The sequence below is a fragment of the Genypterus blacodes genome, unplaced genomic scaffold (assembly GCF_046128005.1).
Source record: "Genypterus blacodes isolate CSIRO-AG114 ecotype Tasmania unplaced genomic scaffold, CSIRO-AGI_Gbla_v1 ptg000438l_1, whole genome shotgun sequence".
NCBI lineage: Eukaryota > Metazoa > Chordata > Actinopteri > Ophidiiformes > Ophidiidae > Genypterus > Genypterus blacodes.
This window is the reverse complement of record NW_027467208.1, coordinates 5,130,317-5,150,813: the sequence shown is the minus strand read 5'-3', so window position 1 is coordinate 5,150,813 and position 20,497 is coordinate 5,130,317. Positions and strand designations below refer to the sequence as shown.

Sequence of the window (20,497 nt, the reverse complement as noted above, 5' to 3'; positions counted from 1 at the left end):
CTGGTGATAATGCAACAACCTGAATGAAGTAATCCAGCTAGTAACCTCTAACACCCTACCCTCTGTGTGCTGGGTGTCCATTAGATTAAATTGTCTACATACACACACAGAATCAGGGCGACACACACAAATAGAAGCGCAGGAAGAGACTCAAACATCATTGTCGTCACATCATTCAGTTTCATAAGCGCTATAAACTGAACAGGCTTTTTGCCAAAATTCCAGTATCGTCTCCTCTCTCTCTGCTTGGCTACAATCAGCCACCCACTCTGACCCCATCATACTCAAACTCTGAATACCAATCCAAAACTACACAGAGAGGTTAGAAAAGCTGGTACTCCACGTCTATTCTGAGAGCTGCCATCACAAAACGCCTTTTCACTTGGCCTTGTCTCAAGACTTTAATGTATGCGATCGTGATCAGAGCTGTGCTCGGCTGACAAAAGGCCTCATTGAAACGTTCTTTTATGCAGCCGGAATGAGCTGCTCCTTTTTCGGCACAAGGCTCCTGGAATGGTGAACTGCAGCCTAGAGCCATTGTGGTCACCGACAGCTGACTATTGCGGGCCATCTGTTGTGAAATCACCCAAATCGGTGCATCATTCCGATAACCTATCACAGAGGAGGATGAACATTACTGGCAGGAACACATTCAGAACTGAGAGACACTGACGCAAACGTGAGTCCAATCTGTGGAATCTAACACAATTCTGGACAATAAGTTTCAGCCGGCTGACAGATGTTTGCTGGTGTATCTGTGAATGTAATCACGGTGAGAATCTTTGCCATCTGCGGTAAAAGAGGAGAAACTATTAAAACCGTCAGGCCTCCCAGGAAAGAGGAAATTCCTGATTTGATCTGGAGCTCATGAGTGTGGGTAGAGAGGGAAGATTATAACAAAGGCCAATATGAGCAATAATGATCTCAATGTACGCTGATGCCGAAACGATTGATGAACACGTTAGAAGAACGCGATCCTGCTCTGAGCCTGCTTATGCCGTTGTAGCTCTCATTCATCCATTCTTTTCCTCCTACTCCCTCTCTCTCTCCCCCCCCCCCCCCCCCGCCCCCATCGCCACTCTTTCACCCCTCCTCTCTTCTGTTTAGATTACAAAACAAGGCTCTCCCTCAACCATCACACTCTCCACCATGCACCGCCTCCCACTGCTCGCCCTCAGGGGAGGAGCTAAGAAGTTAATGAGCGCCGTTGTGTTCGGCACAAGTGCAAGTGAAAGTCTTGTACGTGGAAACGGGAAACGGCAAACGGCAAACGGCAAATGCGCAAAATCCATTATCATTTCATTGAAATTGCATTTTTTCCGTCTCTCGGCTAAGAACGTGACACAATCAGATTGAACTTACATAAAGTCTAACTCGCTGCTGTAAACGTGTTGGGTCTTTGCGCAGTATGACGTTAGCATGAACCTCGACAGCCACCTACAGATGCTTCAACACCATCAACGGAAAATCCAAAGATAGACATCGGAGAGGTGCCCACATTGGTGACCTAGGTCCTATGACCAAAGCACGATCAGCACTGCACTGTCACCAAAAATAAACCAATCATTAAAACAAGATGCTCTCAGAAAAGCCGCTCGAAGCTTTCTCATGCTGGATGTCTTCACGGTTCGGGATACTGCAAAAACGTTTTTAGGAGCTACCAGGAACCATGTTAGTTCCTATCCCAGGTAGATTTTTAAATCAATCATGTTCAACTCATTTCTGTAAACACGGAAACAAAAACATCTTCCTACTTCTATCTGAGCTGCATTAGGTACGTTACAGTCCACATCTCTAATGTACTTGAAGCACAGGGCTAAACTGAGCCTTGCTGAAGGAACCACTAACAGTAGTTCCTCGTCCAGATGGGGTCGTTGCCAATTTAATTTCCTTGTCATCAAACTGCCGAAGATTGAAGCTCTGGTATTTTCTGTTTGAGCATAGATCTCGTCATGCAAGAGTGTGTTATTGTAAGATGGCACAGTGTGTTGTTACAGTGTGCTTGCCCGTAGAGATTGGTGGCCCTCTCCCTCGTCTCCCACAGGGCTTTGCTGCAGCTGTTCTGCGTCTCTCTCTGGTTTCGATCTCTGGATGCCGCCAGACAACCATCTGCTTTTATACCTCATTTAACACACGCACACGTTCACATATACACGCCTGGGTCCGCCGTGTAAACACGGGGTGAAGCGACAGACGTGTTATGTGTTGCTCAGCCGCTGAAGCACAGCACCAGTGGAGGAAACGGGCTTACATTCATGCATAAAAAAAGGATGGCAGGTTACCATCAAAACTGGTACAACTAGTTTCACCGACTTACTTCATTTTCACTTCTATTTTCATTTTCAGGTCAGCAAGAACAAAAGACTACAGAACTGAGGCGCCTTATCACCCTGTAGTTATCTGCCAGGGTGAAACTGTACACTCTCATGGTACCACAAGGTGCTTCGGACCAAAATGACTGAAGGATTATTCCCGGGGAAGCCACCTTGTTGTGACAGCGTTTCCCTGATGATCTAGGCGACGTTGAGGGATTTGATACTATGCTGTAAACTGTAGCTCTGGAGCGTGTTGACGAAGCGGACTCACAGGAGTTTTAAAAGGGAATACAGCAGAAGGAACGGGGGCTCCGGTGCGTTTGCAATGGGTCACACTGGTGAGCTTTGTGGGGGCCTGATGTTGCCACCCACCTACCGTGTCATCCACTGAGGGTTACTCTGTGCCTTCCTTTGCCCTCACGAATCTGCAGGAGGTAAAGTTACATAACCACGCCGAGCGCAAAACACTGAGAGCGGGAGTTAAAAAGGCACAGCGCTCCCTCCCACACCTTTTTTTTAATCTCACTTTCTCCTACTCTTAATTTTACAGGCCTCATTTTCCCCACCTCGTCTTCCCACTCGCCACCCCGCATCGTCACCCCTTTACCCCCCCCCCCTCCCCCATCCCGGTTTCTCTCTCCAAACGATACCCACACCTCTCTCCCTCAGTGCATCTTAGAATAACAGCAAACGTGTAAAAGCTGCCTGCACGTTCATCCAATCCATTTTAGCAACACAAATGCAGGATACCTACTCGGAGACAATAAGTGAATGTGGTAAACAGCCCCTCTGTGTGTCCAGGAAATCCTGCAGAACAGAGGATTAACTGAGCCCGGTGCTGATAGAGATGCTTCAAGCAGAGCTAATAAGATCATGATGCATTTAAAAGACTATGATGAAATTACAGAAGACAAAAAACCAAGACAAAGGCAATTAGTGAGCGATAATGCAAATAAATAGAGGGTCTCTAGTGTATGCATCAGCACAGCAGCAGAGGATTTCTCATCTATAATAAGTGGATCTATTCTGACGTGGAGCCACCTAGCAGGGAGGGAGGGGAGGGGGAGGTCAACTGAGCCTGATGATCTCACGGTGTGATGAAGAAGTCATCAGTGTCTAAGTTCAGCTCTGCTCTATCTATCTCTGGACCGGGGGCTGTTGCGTAACACCAACAGCTCATCGCTGGGCTGCGGTACATAGGCTTATCCGGGCGCTCCTCGTTATGAGCTCTATTATGTCAGCTGCCCGAGCGTGGAGGAACACGCCACAGACGTGCGCTGGAGCTTGAGTCTGCGATGCGAGTCGCTGAGCAAGGGGTCGGGCCCGGGGGGGTGGGGGGGTTAGTGAGCCGCGGGGAGCCGTTAACCCCTTGACCGACGTCGCCGCTACAGAAATACTGAGAACAGACACGCACTGATGGAAAGGCAGAGTCGAACTTGTTGACTGGCGTGGAATTTAAAGTAAACAGTGTAGGCTAACTTTGGTCACAGTTTAACCAGAGGATATCCATGAGGTTTGTAGTTGGAGTTTACAACATTCAACAGATTAGATGACACATTAAAACAGACAGGGGGGAGGGAGATGATGGGAAAGGGAGGGAGAAAGATAGATTGATGACAAAGATAAGAGGAGAAAAGCAGGATAGACAGAGAAAGGGAACAAACTACTCAAGACAGCGAGAAATATGACTCAGAGTGATCAGCAGAGGCACAAAGACGAGCTCAAAGCACTGCACAATACCTGTTGATTCACCACAGAACTCTGCTGTGTTCCCCGGTCGAGCCTCTCCAGAGAGCGGCAGCCGTTCCCCTTAAGAGTGGAGCTTACGGGGGAACACCTGACGTTCCCGAACCAGGCAGACAGACACTTTCCCAACCAATGACTGCTGACATTCCCGAGCCTCTCTTTCTTCCAAAAAAAAAAAAAGAAAGAAAGAAAGGAGGGAAAAAAAAACTGAAATGCCACAGCAGAGCGGAAAGCCGAGCGTCTGGCTGCCGTCTGTCCTCGCACTTGGACACACACACACACACCAAGCGAGCACACAAATACACAGCTGTGTCTGTCTTCCCCTGTGCTGAGAGCCGAGCTTTCACTTCTCACTTCTGCCTCGGTCTCTGTCAGTGTAGCAACCACGCTTCTCCTCCCTGCCTGCCTGCCGTCGTGTTGCTTTCCCTCCCTCCCTCCTCTACTCTCCTCTCCTCCCTCCCTTTTTTTTTCAAAATCCCTACTCTAAATCTGGGAAAGCCCTGCCTGCCTGCCTGCCTGTGTGCTGAATGGCAGCGCTCTCTCCCTCTGTAAAAGAGAAGAGAGAAAAAAAAAAGCAAAACAAAGCAGGATGGAAGGTCTAAAAGCGGCACGGTTCCTAATTCCTCTACACAAACAAGGCGCTACATACTTGTGCACATACACACACACTCCAAAATGCTGTCAACATCAGATCAGCCACTAACCTACTTGTGGCGTACAACCTCCCAAGCTCCAACAGAGGCTATAAATACCCCTCTATCCGGTCTGTACATTGATCCTATCTGTGTTGGGGGCAAGCGCGCAGGCTCCAGGGACTGCCACACACAGCAAGCGCTAATGAAGGTGCTAATGGGCGAAGCCGGCGAAACAACCCGTGACGTGCACATTCAGAAAGAGAAAGAGAGAGAGAGAGAGAGAGGGAGAGAGGGAGGGAGGGAGAGAGAGAGAGGCAGGCGACATAAAGGGTTAAACCTGGACATGCAGGCAACAGCACCGAACAAAGGCAGAGAACAGAGTTAGGTTCTTCACTGCAACCTCTCTGTTTCCCTCTGTTACCTGCACGATGATGAAGGCTTCATCAAAGTCAGGGTTTCCTATAAATCACATTTACCTGCCAGATCCTCAAGTGTTTTTCAACCTGTTACACATTCTTGCCCATCTGTAAGGGACTTTACAGTTGTTCAGGTTTGAGTGTAGCTTCTGGAAAAGTGAAATGTACAGAGTTGTTTCCTTGTTCCTCATTTCACCATGACAGACCCAGTGGAGCATTGAAGCTGCTTTGTTTAAGAGCATAATACAGCGGAGGAGAATCATTACACGGTGTCGAACAAGCTGCAACCACTTTCCACTGGATATAATGCTTTGTTTCTATGCTCTGTATCGGGTTCTGAGGTCGGTGTGGACATTCTGAGGCCTGCAGCTGTGCTAATTAGCTCTAAAGCTTCTGTAGGGACGCACACAAACCCAGGAACCGTCTTGGACAAACACCTGCGCAAACTGAGACACGCTCGTTTCTCATCTCTAAACAGGGATAATTAAAATCAAACAGGTACAAACAATGCCCGCAATTGTTTTACAAGGCGCACCTGAATGTGGATTTGAGTCACGAGACAACCCTCGACAGTTCCCACACAACTTTGTTCTCCCTCTCACACTGTGCGGCGTCGTGGCTTTGAATCAACTCCGGACTAAAGATGTTACCTCTTTCCTCCGGCTCTCCTTCATCGAGCGCTGAGCTATTAGAGGAGGGGGACGTCTGGGATTGTCGGCCGCAGCGCAGAACTCCCGAGAGTTCCTGCCTCCACTCACAGACCCCAACATCTCTTCCCATGGCAACAGCGGCTAAAGGAAGACAGCCCATGTTACGCAAGAGGCTGAAGCGGTGCCAGTAAACAGTCACCCCCTTCTCCTCCTCCTCCTCTGTTCTGCTCTCTTACACCCCCTAACACCTATTTTCACAGCCTCCCTATTAACTCTCTTCACCCATCAATCTCTCACCCTGACATCATTTTCCCACATTGCCGTCTTTGAACCCTTTTGCAGATGTGGATGGAAGGTGGGTGGCATTTATGTTCGGCCCTTTCTGCAGAGATACTGAGCTAGGGGCTTAACATTTGAGAAATCTATTTCGGCGGCCAACAGACTTGACCGTTTGCCTGAGACAAAGTAGATTGAAGCTTAACGTGACCGCTTGACCCACCGCGGGGGAGCCAACGCACAAGTTTCCCCCTCATAAACCTGAACTCCTCACACCCGACTGCCACCTGTCATCACCGACTCCATTCCTGCAGCGAGCGGAGGATGGTCAAGAACCTTCTGACCCTACTCTGTGTGTGTGTGTGTGTGTGTGTGTGTGTGTGTGTGTGTGTGTGTGTGTGTGTGTGTGTGTGTGTGTGTGTGTGTGTGTGTGTGTGTGTGTGTGTGTGTGTGTGTGTGTGTGTGTGTGTGTGTGTGTGTTCACGCTTGAGCCATCCTGACTTGTGGGTATCCGTCCTCGTTACGTGCACATACAGTGCTACAGAGCTTGGCCGTGCGTGTGCGTTTTAAAAATATTGACTTGACCTCGCTGACCCCACACAATCTTGCCGATGAGTCACACACTGCTGGGGGGGGGCTTTCAATCTTTCACCATCGACCCTGTTGGAATCCGCTGGCCAAGGGCGAACCTGCTCACCCCCTCCCCTTCCCTTGACACTGACAGACAAAGTCACTTCCTCCCACTCTTCTTCCTCCGCACTCAGTCAATGCCGTATTTACAATGGACACTCCACCAGAACACAAAGACTAGCCGTATTTTCCTACGGGTGGGCAATTGGCCCACACAAACACTTTTCACAGCAAGATAGCGATCAAAACAAAGCGCCACGTTTATGAATGAAGAGGCGAGGTTTCGTTTTTATGAGGCGGGGCCCCTTGCTTTTGGAGCGAAGCCTTACAGAGGGGACTTGTTTGCCGACCTGCCCGGGGTACGCCAATTCCAGTAAAGCACGCCCACGGCCTTCTTGCTGGAGTTACCGCTCTCAGGTCATTATTCAGCATCCTCCTTTCCGCTGCTGCCAGAGAATGCTGACTGACTGGTGAATCCTGCGTATGCGTGTGTGTCTAGACTCCTGAGTGAACGACTACATAAATGCATATACAGCAGAAAGGCCAAGAAAACGAGGCCACGTGGCGAAGCAGAGCGGGCTCGTCGCATTTTAAGCAGAAGCAGACTGTGTTTTAGTAGCACAACTGGAGGCGACTCTGTTGTCTCAATAGCGCCCGGATCAACAAACACACAGCAGAAACTCATTGCAAACCGTCGCACAAAGCTTGGTGCAATTTTCTCTAATCATTTCAAATTGCTTGTTGTGTTGCTAAATGCAAAAACGGTCTTAAAAAATGTCCCCCTGAGAGCATCTTTGCTTTCACCGACTGTTCCGGGGGGGACGCTAAATATTTGAAAAGAGCTCTCAGGTGAGGTGAAGAGATCGGCTTTAATGGCGCAGAGGATTGTTGGGTAAGATTGCTTTAGATAAAAAAAGCTAATTACACGTCTTTTAACAAGGTCTTAATCTGTGTGTGTGTGTGTGTGTGTGTGTGTGTGTGTGTGTGTGTGTGTGTGTGTGTGTGTGTGTGTGTGTGTGTGTGTGTGAGAGAGAGAGAGGATGGGGTACTTCATAGAACCAATTGCTGTGTGTAGCGACGCACCAGCGTGGTTGGGGCCCGGTTGTTAGTCATTCCCCAGGCCGACGCATGTGACACACAGCTGCGCTCCGATAGGCCGCTGGGCATGTGACGATGACAGTCGTCCCACGCAGCAGCAGCAGCGAAACAGCAAGTGTCAGTGTTGATAAATACAGCCCACGGCCTGACCTTAAGAAAACCGCCTCAGAACCGCCGCCCTCTCACCCATCTGCCCACCTGCCCTCCCCTCCACCTCAACATCTGTCGAGCACATGCCGCCCCGTCGATACTGGGACGTGTCGCTTGGCGTTAAGGACGAGGCCTCTGAAGCTTCGCCCGTGCATGCGTACGCTGCCGGAATGAAACTTTAATGGTAATTATACGATCATGTATTCACCATAATGTGTTTGAGCACAAGCAGCTCACTGAGGCAAATGCATACATCAGGGTTAATGTGACAGAGACTTGAACCGAGCACATCAGAGGGCAAGATTAAGACTCTGACACTGAATTAATTATGTGCCAAGCTATTATGTCTCTGAAGCTAACCGCTGCCATTAATACTAATGACAGAATTATCAATGTGTGCCCTGAGTGGAGCCTTGCGGGACCTGGACAAAACGCTGACAGGAAGAGGGAAGACGAGCAGACGCAGAGGAATATCACGGACTGCAACTAAGCGTGTTTGTGTCTGAACGTCTCTCGGAGCATTTCACTCACTCTGCGAACTGAACCAGAGCAAAGAGGAAGAAGAAGGTGGGTGGGGGGTAAACGGCAATATTCCCTCCAGCTGCAGGAACTAAACTGACATCCACGCGTTGGGCCTATTGTTGCAGCGCCACCTCCGCCCCTTTGCATCGGCGCAGGCAATCAGCTTCCCCCTCAGACCTCTCTGCCCTTTCTTTGCCAGCTCGCTGGGGTCGAACTGACAGCCCTGTTGCCTCTCCTCTCACAGCCTCTCCCTCCTTTTCTCTCCCTTTACCTTTAACCGTCTCTGACAGCGCGAGTGTGACTTTGGTTACGGTCCCCTGGTGCGTGGCTGCAGAGGCCCGGCGCTACAGTCAAAGACGCCAAATTGCCCCATCGCAGCCTTTCGTCCCACTCCATTTGCCCCGTTCTCCCAAATGTTACCATCATCATAATCCTGACTTTTCTGCGCTCGCTACATTTCGATCATCCTCGCCTCCTTTGATCGCCTCCGCTGCGTTTTTCAGCTCAGCCTGCGCGGGTCCATCTTTTTACCCCTCCCTCCCCTCCCTCCGTATCCGTAGGAGGTTCCAGCAGTAGGACACAAGGAACAGCACCTGCAGACCGAGACTCATGCTGCTCTGTTTCCCTGGCAACCCCTACATTGGGCTTTGCTTGTGCAAACCATTAAGCAATGCCAGCACTGAACACACAGCCACACACACACATGCAGCTGCACACACACTCACACACACACAGAAAGGCGCCCCCACACCACCAGCCTTTTAAGGGTTTCCGGCTGGCAGACATTAGCTTTACTGCTTCTTTTTTTAATTTGAGTTTTTCCAAAGCCTTTTTTTTTTTTTTTTACCCACAACTCCAGCGGCTTAACTCACGTCATATTTTCCCTGCAATCATAAAAAAAAAAAGGAGCCCCCGGGAATTAGCAGCCCCCTTCTAACAGAGGCAGGTTTTGTTGGGGCATTTCTCTCCACATGACATATATCCTCAGTGTGTGTGTGTGTTATAGGAGCTTTCCACCCCCTCAGTGTATCATGAGCACATCTCCAAATAATGTGACATCCACACTCGCAGTAGGTCCACTTCACCACTGCAGGGAGAATTGCGCTGACGTGAGCAGAGGCAAATCCTGCCTGCCTCCACCCTGTTTTTCCCCTCATCATCCCAGTTCCACGCCAACGCTCACCTTTCCCGAGTTTCCAACATCAATGCTCCTCAACCAAGTTTCCAGGAAGTGGCACTCCGGGTCCGCAAAGCTCACCTGTAGAGGAAGAGCGTGCACGCCTATGTGTGTGTGCGCACGTGTGTGTGTGAAGGTCACCGTTAGCTCCAATTTTACACGGCTGACCTGAGCCCTTCAGCATTACTTCGGTTTGGAAAATAATTTGACTGATTGGACAGCAGCTCTGGTTGCTGACCCACGCAAAAGCCTGGGAGCAGAAAAAAAATTTAGTCATACACACACACACCTCTGTCTTCAGGGGGTACTACGTAGAGGGCAGAGTGGGTGGCTGGCGCACAGCGCGAGTCATACGCACATCTGCCTCCTCTCAGGATGTCTGACAGGTAAAAGACTTCGGCAGGCTGTTAATGAATGATGCCGCAATCATTCGTAGAACATTTTGTATCAAAGGAAAATCCATATCTGCTTCCAGAGAGGGATTCTACAAAACTTATATTAACAAACACACACACACACACACACACAACCACACAAACAAGACCTTTTCTGCACAAGCAGGCGGACGGCGTTAGCTGTGGTATTAGTCACCAGAGTCTGATGAACAGGCAGTGTGACATTCAGAGAGCCTGCATACACCAACTGGTTTAAAGTGAGGTGGGAGGAGAAAAACCTCAAGCAGGCCCCCAACAGAATGAGAGCAAAAGCCAGAACACTTAAATTAGTACATTCATCCATCAATCAAAAAAAATATGTTAATTAGTACGTACTTATTTAATTGTTTTTTAATGCAGGGATCTGTATCCAATATTAGTTTTCCTTTTTGATAAAGTAATTGTACATTCGTTGTACAAACCACAAAATTCCACCAATATGTGTGGAGCAAGTATGAAATAATATTGTAAATATTTCAAACATTTTTTTATAGGGAATTTACAACATTAATTAGGAAAAGCAGAACATTTCGATCATTCTTCATTATATTCCAGAAACAGACAATTTACCGTATGTTTTCCTTATAGCGAGACATTTAATAAGCTTAATATGTCGTTTCTCTAAATATGAGTCTCATTTGACTTGAACAGCTTGTCAACACAAACGTTCTTTGGCAAAAGACACTCGGCAGCCATCGTAGCAATTGTCTGCTCAGAATTTAGACAAAAAGGAAGCTTTTGTTCCTCTGAAGAATGAAAGCAAAATGACTAAAAAGCTTAAATTATGTCTCTGGCTTAGATGATCACAAATGCAACAGTTGCGTTACAGGTTATAATTACCCTCTGCTAGCCTCTGTTGATCTTATCTTTCAATCTTAACCCTAAAGAACCAGAAAAGTCAGATAGGAAATAACAGAATTACCTGAACAACACTATAATCTGAAATCTTTCTAAATGAGCAAGCTGACAAATTGTTTCCCCCTCAAAACCAGATGATGCTAGGTGTTGGGGAGGTTCTGCTCTTTGCCACCGTGCCGGAGTTTCCCCGGGGGCCCATTCGTCAGCGAGTGATCACCCTCCTCTTGGCGAAAGGCCCGAGGTGATTAAAAACTGCTGCCATTTGTGACATGCACCTCATAATTACAGTTCACATAAAATGGAAACGAGGGGCAGCTACTTGAAACTGCAGCCAGCTGAAAGCGGGTCCTTCACATTTTCCATCATCCGGAATCTATTTTGCACAGTTTCTGACATATTGGTCTATAAAAGCCATGGCACAGTGAGGAACGACTACACTCCATGACTTTATCCACCACCAGAAGGAAGGAATAGACATTAACCCACATTTAGAGATGGCAACCTTACGAGTTGCCTTCTATTTTTTTTTTTCCTCAACAGCACCTTCAATTTCATTCACACAAAATATGGCCATAAAAATTCCTCCCTCCCTGGTTCCTCTCTGTGCCAACTCCCTGCCTGCCTCTCTCTCTCTCTTCCTCCCTTCTTCCAAAGTGAAAGCTTCTCTGAGGTTACCACTAAGTTAAACAGACATCCCTGAACTAGTTTCGGCATGTCTGTTGTAGTTACTGTTGCTAAAACCCTGGTTTATTCCTGCCTCTGGGAGAGAAGTTCCCTTTGTGTGAATGTCCCAGCATTTGCACACTGTAATTTGAAGGCAGCGTACGGAAAAACTGGTTTGGCTGCCTAATCATGACACAACATGTAAAAATCCATTCGCTGAGGCCAGGGTGTTAACTCTTTGTGTGCGCAAACAAAATAAGAAAATATTGTTTTGTTTGGGTGGATTGATGACGCTGAGTCATGCACGTCACCTTAAGGTAGGGTGCAAAAGCCAGCGCTCAACTGTGGCATGTGGGAGACCCTGACGGCGTCCTCGCTGGGATTAGAGAGGATTCAGCAGTAACCTCAAAGCAGGTCAGAGACGAGTCGTAAGGTCAGACTGAGGAGCTGACGGAGGAGGTATCACACACACACACACACTCAGACGTCTGTGGCCTCCATTATCAGATGGTGCCGAGAGGAAATAAAACTCAGTTGACTTCACACGGTACTCCTACATGCCTGTTGAAACTGACAGAGAGGTTTTCCAAAAAAGTGACTAGTGTGTCCTTTGAGGGAACATCTCGATTGGAACAGAATGTCAGGAGTTCGTTCCAACCCAGGGATATTTAAGCACAGTCGGCGCTGAGGTCAGAGCCGTGGTTAATCATTAGCAGGAAACTGTTGTCATATTGTTGCAAATTGCACAGCCAGTGAAACACAACATGAGCTGAACACTGTCAATCTGAATTTATGGACGGGAATTAGAGCTGAGGGCTAAGGAGGTCCATCACAACATTTCCTTTTAGCGACTCTCCTCCTGCTTGATGCATAATAAATTCCCCATCCATACACATTACACACCTGAGCATTTACCATCCATCAGGTTAATGTAATAATACACGCAAACTTCATTTCTTTCCCTAAACATCCTTGTCACCGCGTCGTGACGGATGACGGTGCGATGGGAAACTGCAACTGGCTTCACAGCGTAAACATTTCCCACCTTGTTAAATGTAACCTCTTTCACTGCAGTTGTTCGCCATTCATCACACAGCATGTTCCTCATTGAGGCCGGGAGACCAGAGCTACCGGGGGCCTCGGCGCGAGAAGCCTTTTTATAAGGCGGGAGGAATGCAGAGTCAGTTCTATAAACACCGGTATTGCTAACAAGTCTGGGTATTTTCATGGGCACTCCGAGGACTGGGCGGGAGGAAGCGGAAGAGGAGGTGGAGGAGGAAAACCTAAATGCAGAGAAGGCAGCGGGGATGAATCCGGGAACGCACTAACAGCAGCGCGAGGAACAAAAGTGCAACAGTCGCTTAACGGGAGCGAGAGCGGTGGTTACTACTCTGCGCTCGTTTCTAAATCAGAGGCTTTTAACTCAGGGTCACATTTTTCCGCTGCGAGTAACCAAGTAACACAGCCGCTGCTTCAATTGTGTGTACCTGCTGAAAGATGAATGTTCATTTAACTGGAGCTTTTCAAAAGGTGGTGCATTTGTAACACTTACGACTAATTCATCAACACCACATTTACAACTACACACAATAAGAGGAAGGAATATTTACTTAACCCCTTTAAATGTCCCACTTTCCACTCCTGCTTCGAATTGTTGATGGCTACAGCATTACATCAAATCCTCTTGCTATTAATATCGAATTATTTAATTTTCCCTCTAACCAGCAAATGGTAGCAATGAAGCAATGAGCACAAAATCCCTTTATTGTATATATAAAACTGAAAAGGTTGTTTAAATAAGTAAATTCTAACAAAACAAATGACTTTACTTTATAAGAGTCTAAAGGAGCTACACATTTGTAGATGATCACATTTTCTAAAACCATTCACAAATGGCACAGAGAGTAATACAGCTTGTGTCCTTGAATGCATCACTCACATGTAGAGTACATACCAACACAGTCATTAAATCTGCAGGGTTTCAAAGCACTCACATTTTTGAGCATTGTCACGACAACGGAAGATCGACATCACTTGCCAATGTTAGTCATAAGCTTCAATGCAGCTTATTTGACCACATCTATATGTAGGCGTTACATTTAGATATTCTGGCTAGAAGTGAGATTACAGCTAAAAGGTCATCAAACCTCTCACCTGCTGTCATTCATGTTTCTGTCTTTCATCATGTTGCTTCTTCCTCGTGTCAACAATTTCAAAGGAAGCGGATGCGCTTAAGATCTTACAGTTGTACGTATATAAAGTATATATCTATATGACCTTTAAATTCTAGAGACATTTTTTTTTAGTACTTCAGCTCTGAGGTTTGTGCAGCTAAGCCCGGAAATCCACACCTCAGCTTTGATACTTTGAAACCAAACTAACACCTATTATATTCAGACATAAAGCTTCGGCACTCATCAGCCACTCCTGCAGTTGCAATAGACACACTAAGATATTAATGCTGTGCTTTGTGTTACAGAACAAGTCTCATTAGAAGCACAAACCTCCACACGGGGTTCCATTGTGAGTCGTTTGGTCCGATGCCCTGCACTGATCCTGACTGCAACACACGTTTACCCTCAGGTTTGTTCATTATAATATCATAGAATAATAATGTAAAGTAGTAATGCACTATTTGTTTTAATGCACGTATTCCAGTAAGTCATTTAGACTGACTATTTCATTATTGCTATGTTTGCCTGGAAGTGAGCAGTAAACTGTATTTCTGTGGATATCCACTGCAGGAGAGAGGGAGAGAGAGAGAAATAGAGGGAGAGAGAGAGTGTGAGTGTGTGTGTATGTCTAAAGGGGAAACTACTGTGTCCCGCCAGAGCTGCTTGGAGACCAGCTGTTTGACAGAAGTAAACAAAAGACTCTGAGGAGAGGGACAGGAGTTCCTGACTTCCTGCCTCGTTGCCCGCAAACTGCGTCATAACATCGTTCCTGATGCTCCACACGCACACAGAAAACACACACACAAGTCCATGGACTATACATTAAATAAGTCGAAAGGATGAGAAGTCAAAGCACATAGCACCGAGAGAAACACACATGTCGATGGAATGAAGAAGTGAGTGGGTAAAAATTGCATTTCTCTACTTCGCCCGTTCCTCGTTGTTTGTTTAGCTGACACGATTGTTCCATGAATGCAACAGCTGTGGGTTTTTTTTTTAAGTATCCTGACAAAACTGAACAGAAAAACAACCAAAAGTCCATTTTCCTTTTGCCTTCCCTATTCACCGAAACCCAGAACGTCCCTGAACCCACCTACATATTACCCACGTCCACAAGACCTTGGGCAGAGTGGAACCATCATCCATCAAACTGAAACATTTGGGATTCTTTTGTTATGTTAGGGGGAAGAAAGGGGGATAATAACAGAAAGCAGCCTAAATCTGCAGACACTTCATGTGACTGTCATTCAGCACCAAGTATGGAAGTATGGAAGGCTTTCAACATTCCCAAAGATGATGCACATTTTTGAAAGAAAGCATAATTCCTTACCACAGCTGCATGTATATAAGCTCTTTGTGTTCATTCTTTGCCAATTCCCTCCCGTTTATATGCCTTGTATACACTTTTACTCTGTGCTGTGTGTGTGTTGTCTTAGTGTCCTATTTGGGCCAAAGCTGCTACTGTACATTAATGACAGTGAGTGACGCACATGGACACACACACACACACACACACACACAAGCAAGAATGCATTGTTGCCTTAAACCTGATCATGTCAGTAATGCAGTTAGGCCAGGACGCCGTCAATACAACAACAACGTCTTTGTGTCCTCTGACAGGACAAAGTGTGTCGAGACTTTCTTACAGTACATCAGGGTCAGAAGGCCGAGCAACTCTCTAAGGCTCAAGCTCAGAATCCTGAATTAAAAACCACCTTAGCTGTTCACCATCTGACCCGAGTATAAACACTGCAGAGTCATTCACAAAGAGCAGGAACGCCAAACTACAGAGGGTCATTTAGCTTCAAAAACTACCATGATTTGCAAAGCTAGTTGTGGGCTAAGCATGGTCATGTGATGGCTTTAGGAGGCGTGAGGAGGCTGCTTTGAGTTTCCAGGAAAGACATTCTCCACAGCACAGTAGGAGCATGTGATAGCATGCACTCAGCATTTCCTGCCTGGTGAAGGAAAACGCCTGAGTGCAGGCCTGGAGGAGAAGCCATGAAGAGGGGGGCAAACGGCAAAATACGTACAAGAGCCAAACAAATGTCCCGACAAGCAGCGAGCTGATGAGGAAGAGTCATTCATGTCATCAGGGATGGCAAGTTAGATCAGGTTTAGATTAGCACCTCTGAGATGCTTTAATGGTGTTAAAGATAAAACCTTACAGGGGTTTTAAGACTGAAATAAACCTTGAATAAAGACAATCATCAAACTACCATGATGTGAACACGGCGAATTGTTCAATTTAATGCTTGTATATAATTGAAAACACCTTGAGGTCCTGCAGAGACGCGAGACTGCAGGACTCAAATCAAAACACTATCTGCTCCAAGTCTTCACAAGTGCACACGTTTGAGCCTCAAGACGACAAAAAAAACAAATCCAGAAACACTGCGTCAGATGCGGCGCTCGTCCCTGCCACCATTAAAAATAGAACTCTGTTTAATTTGGCTGCCGCTTCAATCGGCCTCAGTTGGGCAATGTAATGTGCCGTCCTCAAACTTAATTATTTATGTTGTTTGGCTGAGTAAGCTCAATCAAAAAAAAAAAACACGCATGCAGGAAGTGTTTATATGCTAAAATAAACAGAGGGATCTGGCTGGCTGCTCGCAGACATGAGGAAAGCTGCTCTGTGGATCCGCTGCTGAGGAATGGCAGTGATGCACATTTTCACACCCAGCATGTAACGCTGCAAATTTCCTAGCTCTGTGAACTGCCAACGTCTGTTAACATGTAAATCTGTCATTTCTCGACACAACACAAAATCCGCCGAGCCAATAGGTTTTCTGTCTTAAAAACGCAGCAATATGCTCCTTTGTTTCTGTTGTTGTTTTTCTATTTTTACGCGAGGGAGAGAGAGAGGGGAAACATCCAGACATAGGCGAAGTCATTGATGGAACGGCAGATCACGTGATATCCTTTAAAAAGGGGGATGAAAAGCAAACAATGCAACCACAGAAAGTCTCCGCTCGACTGTAAGGATAACAATAAGTATGCATCTGTAAAGACAAATCAAAACCAGCCCCGTCTGCTCACGGTGGCGAGCTCACGTGGGGGGGGACGGGACATGTTGAAATTGTTGCCATGAAAACAAAGACACTGAGCACAACGACGGAGGCAGAAGACATCAAACCCCAAAACACAGCTTGACCCTTTTCTCCGCCTGCTGTGAAGTCTCAGGACGCCATCATACTCACTATATCCCACAGAATCACTCACTGCAGACCTACTGCGTGTCCTAATGTAACAACCAGCAACAACTGACAACGCACAAGTCCAAAATCCGGCCACAATCTGAGGACTCACCTTTCAAATTTTTGGGGTTGTTCTGCTTGGTGCGTGGCATTTTCCTGCCTCGGCTCACAGATGCATCTTGGGAAAAGTAGATTCTAATGTTGGACCTTGAGACGAGCTGACTCCTGAGGCACGGTCTGGGAACATCTAGGGAAAACACACACATGCACAGAGTCAGAATGAGCTGAACATGAACGCCACGGATCAATACGGCACTGCGCTGGCCTTGCCGTGTGTACTCTTCTCCCTTGCCCTCCCTTGGCAGCTGTCAGGGAGTCCAGGACTGTGCCCATTGATCGAGTTTATCCCTCAAACAGGTGTGCCGGCCCGACTCTTCATGTCAGGCCAGATGGAAAGCCTCTTCTCCCCGAGCAGCGCAGCATTAATGTGCAGTGCGGCTCAGGCTACTGTCAGTGGGAGGAGGTGCGAATGTGTTTTCTCCATATCAGCATAACCCCTGCAGCAGGTGTGATCCGCCACCGTGGTCCCCAAACTAAGAGGTGGTGTCTTAGGCTGTTGTTGTCACGGAAAACATCTGATTGACAGGTCAGATTCCGATCGCAAGAGTCTGCAAATGTCAGTTCGGTGCAAACAACAAGGTCCTGCGTGTGTGTGTGTGTTTGGAGGTGTCTGACTGATCTGCATAGAAAAGTTATATCACTGCAAAGGGACGTGAACCTTTCAAAAAACAGTTTAACTCCTTCTCGGTTTCACCATAATATAGTTTTCATGCAAATTCGGGTTCAGTGAATGCAAGAGTGGAAAAAAAAGGTGGGTGTTCCAAGTTAAATGTTACTAAGATTGTCAACCTTTGAGTCCCACAGCAGTGCAGATTCTCCTCTGGCCCCCTGAGACGCCGTGAGTAAGAGCTAACGTCTGCACAGTTGAGAGGAATCGGCGTGAAATCAAATGATATCCTTAGATATTTGGATGCATTTCTTTGCCACTACATCACTGAGTTGTTCCTCTGCTGCACCTCCTCGCCCCCACCTCCTGCCATTCCAGTGCACGTTGCAGTGAGCGCAGTGCTTGAGGAATCAGCCTTTGTTTCCCCCTCACCAACATTACATAACATTTACTACAACTGGATGAGGATTTTTTTTTTTTCTCCATAGAGTGGGTACATGTGGCGCTAGAGCAATGACATCATCTCACGGTGGATTTCGGCGCATGCACCAGGTCGCGTTTAGAACCATTTTAAGGACGTTTTTGTTTTTTTTTAATAGTCGCAGGGGTTTTAAGCTTCACGGAGAGATGCTCACCTGGTTTCTGCAGTGATGTACCACAAAAAGCAAATCACAACAAATCCGAAGGCGCGGACGCGATGGATGAGAGAGACGTGCTCATTTTCACTGCGTGTCTGTCAGTCCGTCTGCCAGCGCTGCCTGCGTGCGTGCGTGCGTGTACGTGTGCGTGTACGTGTGTGTGTGTGTGAGCGAGGACACAGATATTTGAGGAAACACCCTGATACTGACAGGCAAAGCAGCATACTGGCGATTCAAGCCCTAAGCTGCTCTGTAACGCAATGTCCTAACAGCGAGGTATGTACCTGCAGGTGTCTGAGTCATGTTTCCGCTCACACCTGAGGATCAAAACACAAACGCCTCTCATGGCCACGAAAACAAGGGCAGCGCCGCAGGTTAGACGAGGGTGCGAGGGTTTAAAAAAAAAAAAAAAGAAATAAAAATAAAAAGCTCGTCATAAAAATATAAACACAGACGCTGAAAATGTCAAGCGGCCGTGTTGAGGTCACTTCGGGGGAAATGGTGAGCACGTTACATAGCAAAAGATGATGGATGTGAATGTATTCGGATGACTGCATGCACGCAGCAGGAACACGCGTGGGAATAGCTTATTTCTGTGCCTGTTGCAACACTTGAACGCCCCGTGAGCGAGGGAGGAGCCAGGGAAAACCCCTCTGTCTCTGCAACAGCGCCTGAACGGGACACTTGCCCTTATGCAACAAAACACCACCAGGGCTTCACTTTAAACTGTTTTGCTACTGTGTTAATAAAGGCGGTGAATAAATGGACGCACGCCAGGTGACACAAAGAGGTTTTCTAGCTTGTCCGCGGTGTAAAATAAAAAAGAGCAACAATGAGCGCTGCGCAAGACGAGCGGAGAGCCCCAAGTTGCTTCCACGCAGCTCAGGACGGTTTCTCTGCAGAAGAAGTCCAAACACCGAAACAACAGCTAGCTTAGCGGCTTCTCGGTGCGTCACTACGGCCCGAAGCAGACGCTCACATGCCGCAAAGTTGACGACAAGCAAACACGAAGGAGCAAACACACGGCAGACAGCGACAAAAGCATGTCCGACTGCACGGGTGCTGCAGCTAGCGAGAGCGGGCTCCCAGTGACTGGAAGCCGCTCCGGCAGCAAACACACACGGGGAAACACAGCAGGAACACTCACACGCGGTTTATTCATACTCACAAGTGCGGTGTTTGGCAACTGTCAGGCTTGAAACACACCTTTAGTGTGAGGAGGGAGTGCGGCTCAGTGTTTTCTGCCTTCACCTTCTCTCTCACTTTCTATTGCAGGAAACAGACAGGCCCACTGACGTCAACGGGGGTCCCGTCTCCGCCTCCCAGCCGCGGGGTGAGCGCTCCGACAGCGGGAGGATTCTGACAACCGCGCCGGCAGCACGGCCGACATTATTTTAAGTATCGTTGGGGCTGTAGCCAATATGTCACTCTGGCCTCAAGGTGTAATTGAACCCATAGCTTGTTTTACGTCTTCGGTGGAAGTATAGACGCCTCCCTAGTCGGCCGGTGAGGAGGTCCAGGCCGTGCCGTTTGTCGTGACTCCTCCTTAAGGCCCCCACCCGCCCTCTCTGTGCACATAGTTTAGGACTGACGGTTTTCCCGGAGGTTCCTTGTTGTCAGGTCACGTTGTGCCCCTCCGCCACTGCCGACCGGGCTTTCCCATGCACAAACCCGCAGCAGGGACACAACAGCGGGTCTCTCTGCACCAGAGCCGGTTCCCCGGGTGGTGGATAATAAAGGCGGATGAGCCGTGGCCTCCAGCTGGTGCCAGACAGACCAACAGTTCAATAATACACACAGGGCAGTGCTGTTTGACTCTCCTCTCCTCTCAAATAACCACACAATTGTTTCATTTATACAAGTTTGACCATATCCCCCAAAATAAAACATTTAGGATTCTTAATAAAGATGGCATGCTGTTAAGTCAAGTCAGATGGGTTTTGGTGAACAACAACACCTCTATTTATTTATTTTTAGCCATTAGGTGTACACAAATACATGCATAAATAAGTTGCTTTATCTCTGCCACATGTTGTTAAAAATATAGTGTTCTTTATTTTCCATCCATCTACTCTCCATAGCTTCTGCTTCTGTGCAGAGTTGTGGGGGGCAGGAGTCCACGCACACGCTTTTATTGTCAGTTAATCCATGTATTGAATGACCTGCCAATTAATTTGGAGGCCACTGCAGG

At 47.5% G+C, this 20,497-nt stretch overlaps 1 protein-coding gene across 1 annotated transcript in view; it reads right to left on the bottom strand.

Moving 5' to 3' along the window:
- The window catches only part of hivep1 (HIVEP zinc finger 1), a 40,387-nt gene extending 20,816 nt beyond the window's left edge, over positions 1 to 19,571 (bottom strand). Inside the window, exons 1-2 of the mRNA XM_076139231.1 lie at positions 19,475 to 19,571; positions 17,054 to 17,188 (exon numbers count right to left, since the gene is read on the bottom strand). Of these exons, the coding sequence (XP_075995346.1) occupies positions 17,054 to 17,093 (40 nt within the window). The 5' untranslated portion in view covers positions 17,094 to 17,188; positions 19,475 to 19,571. The remainder of the gene's footprint in view (positions 1 to 17,053; positions 17,189 to 19,474) is intronic.
- Between the last annotated feature and the right edge of the window lie 926 nt (positions 19,572 to 20,497).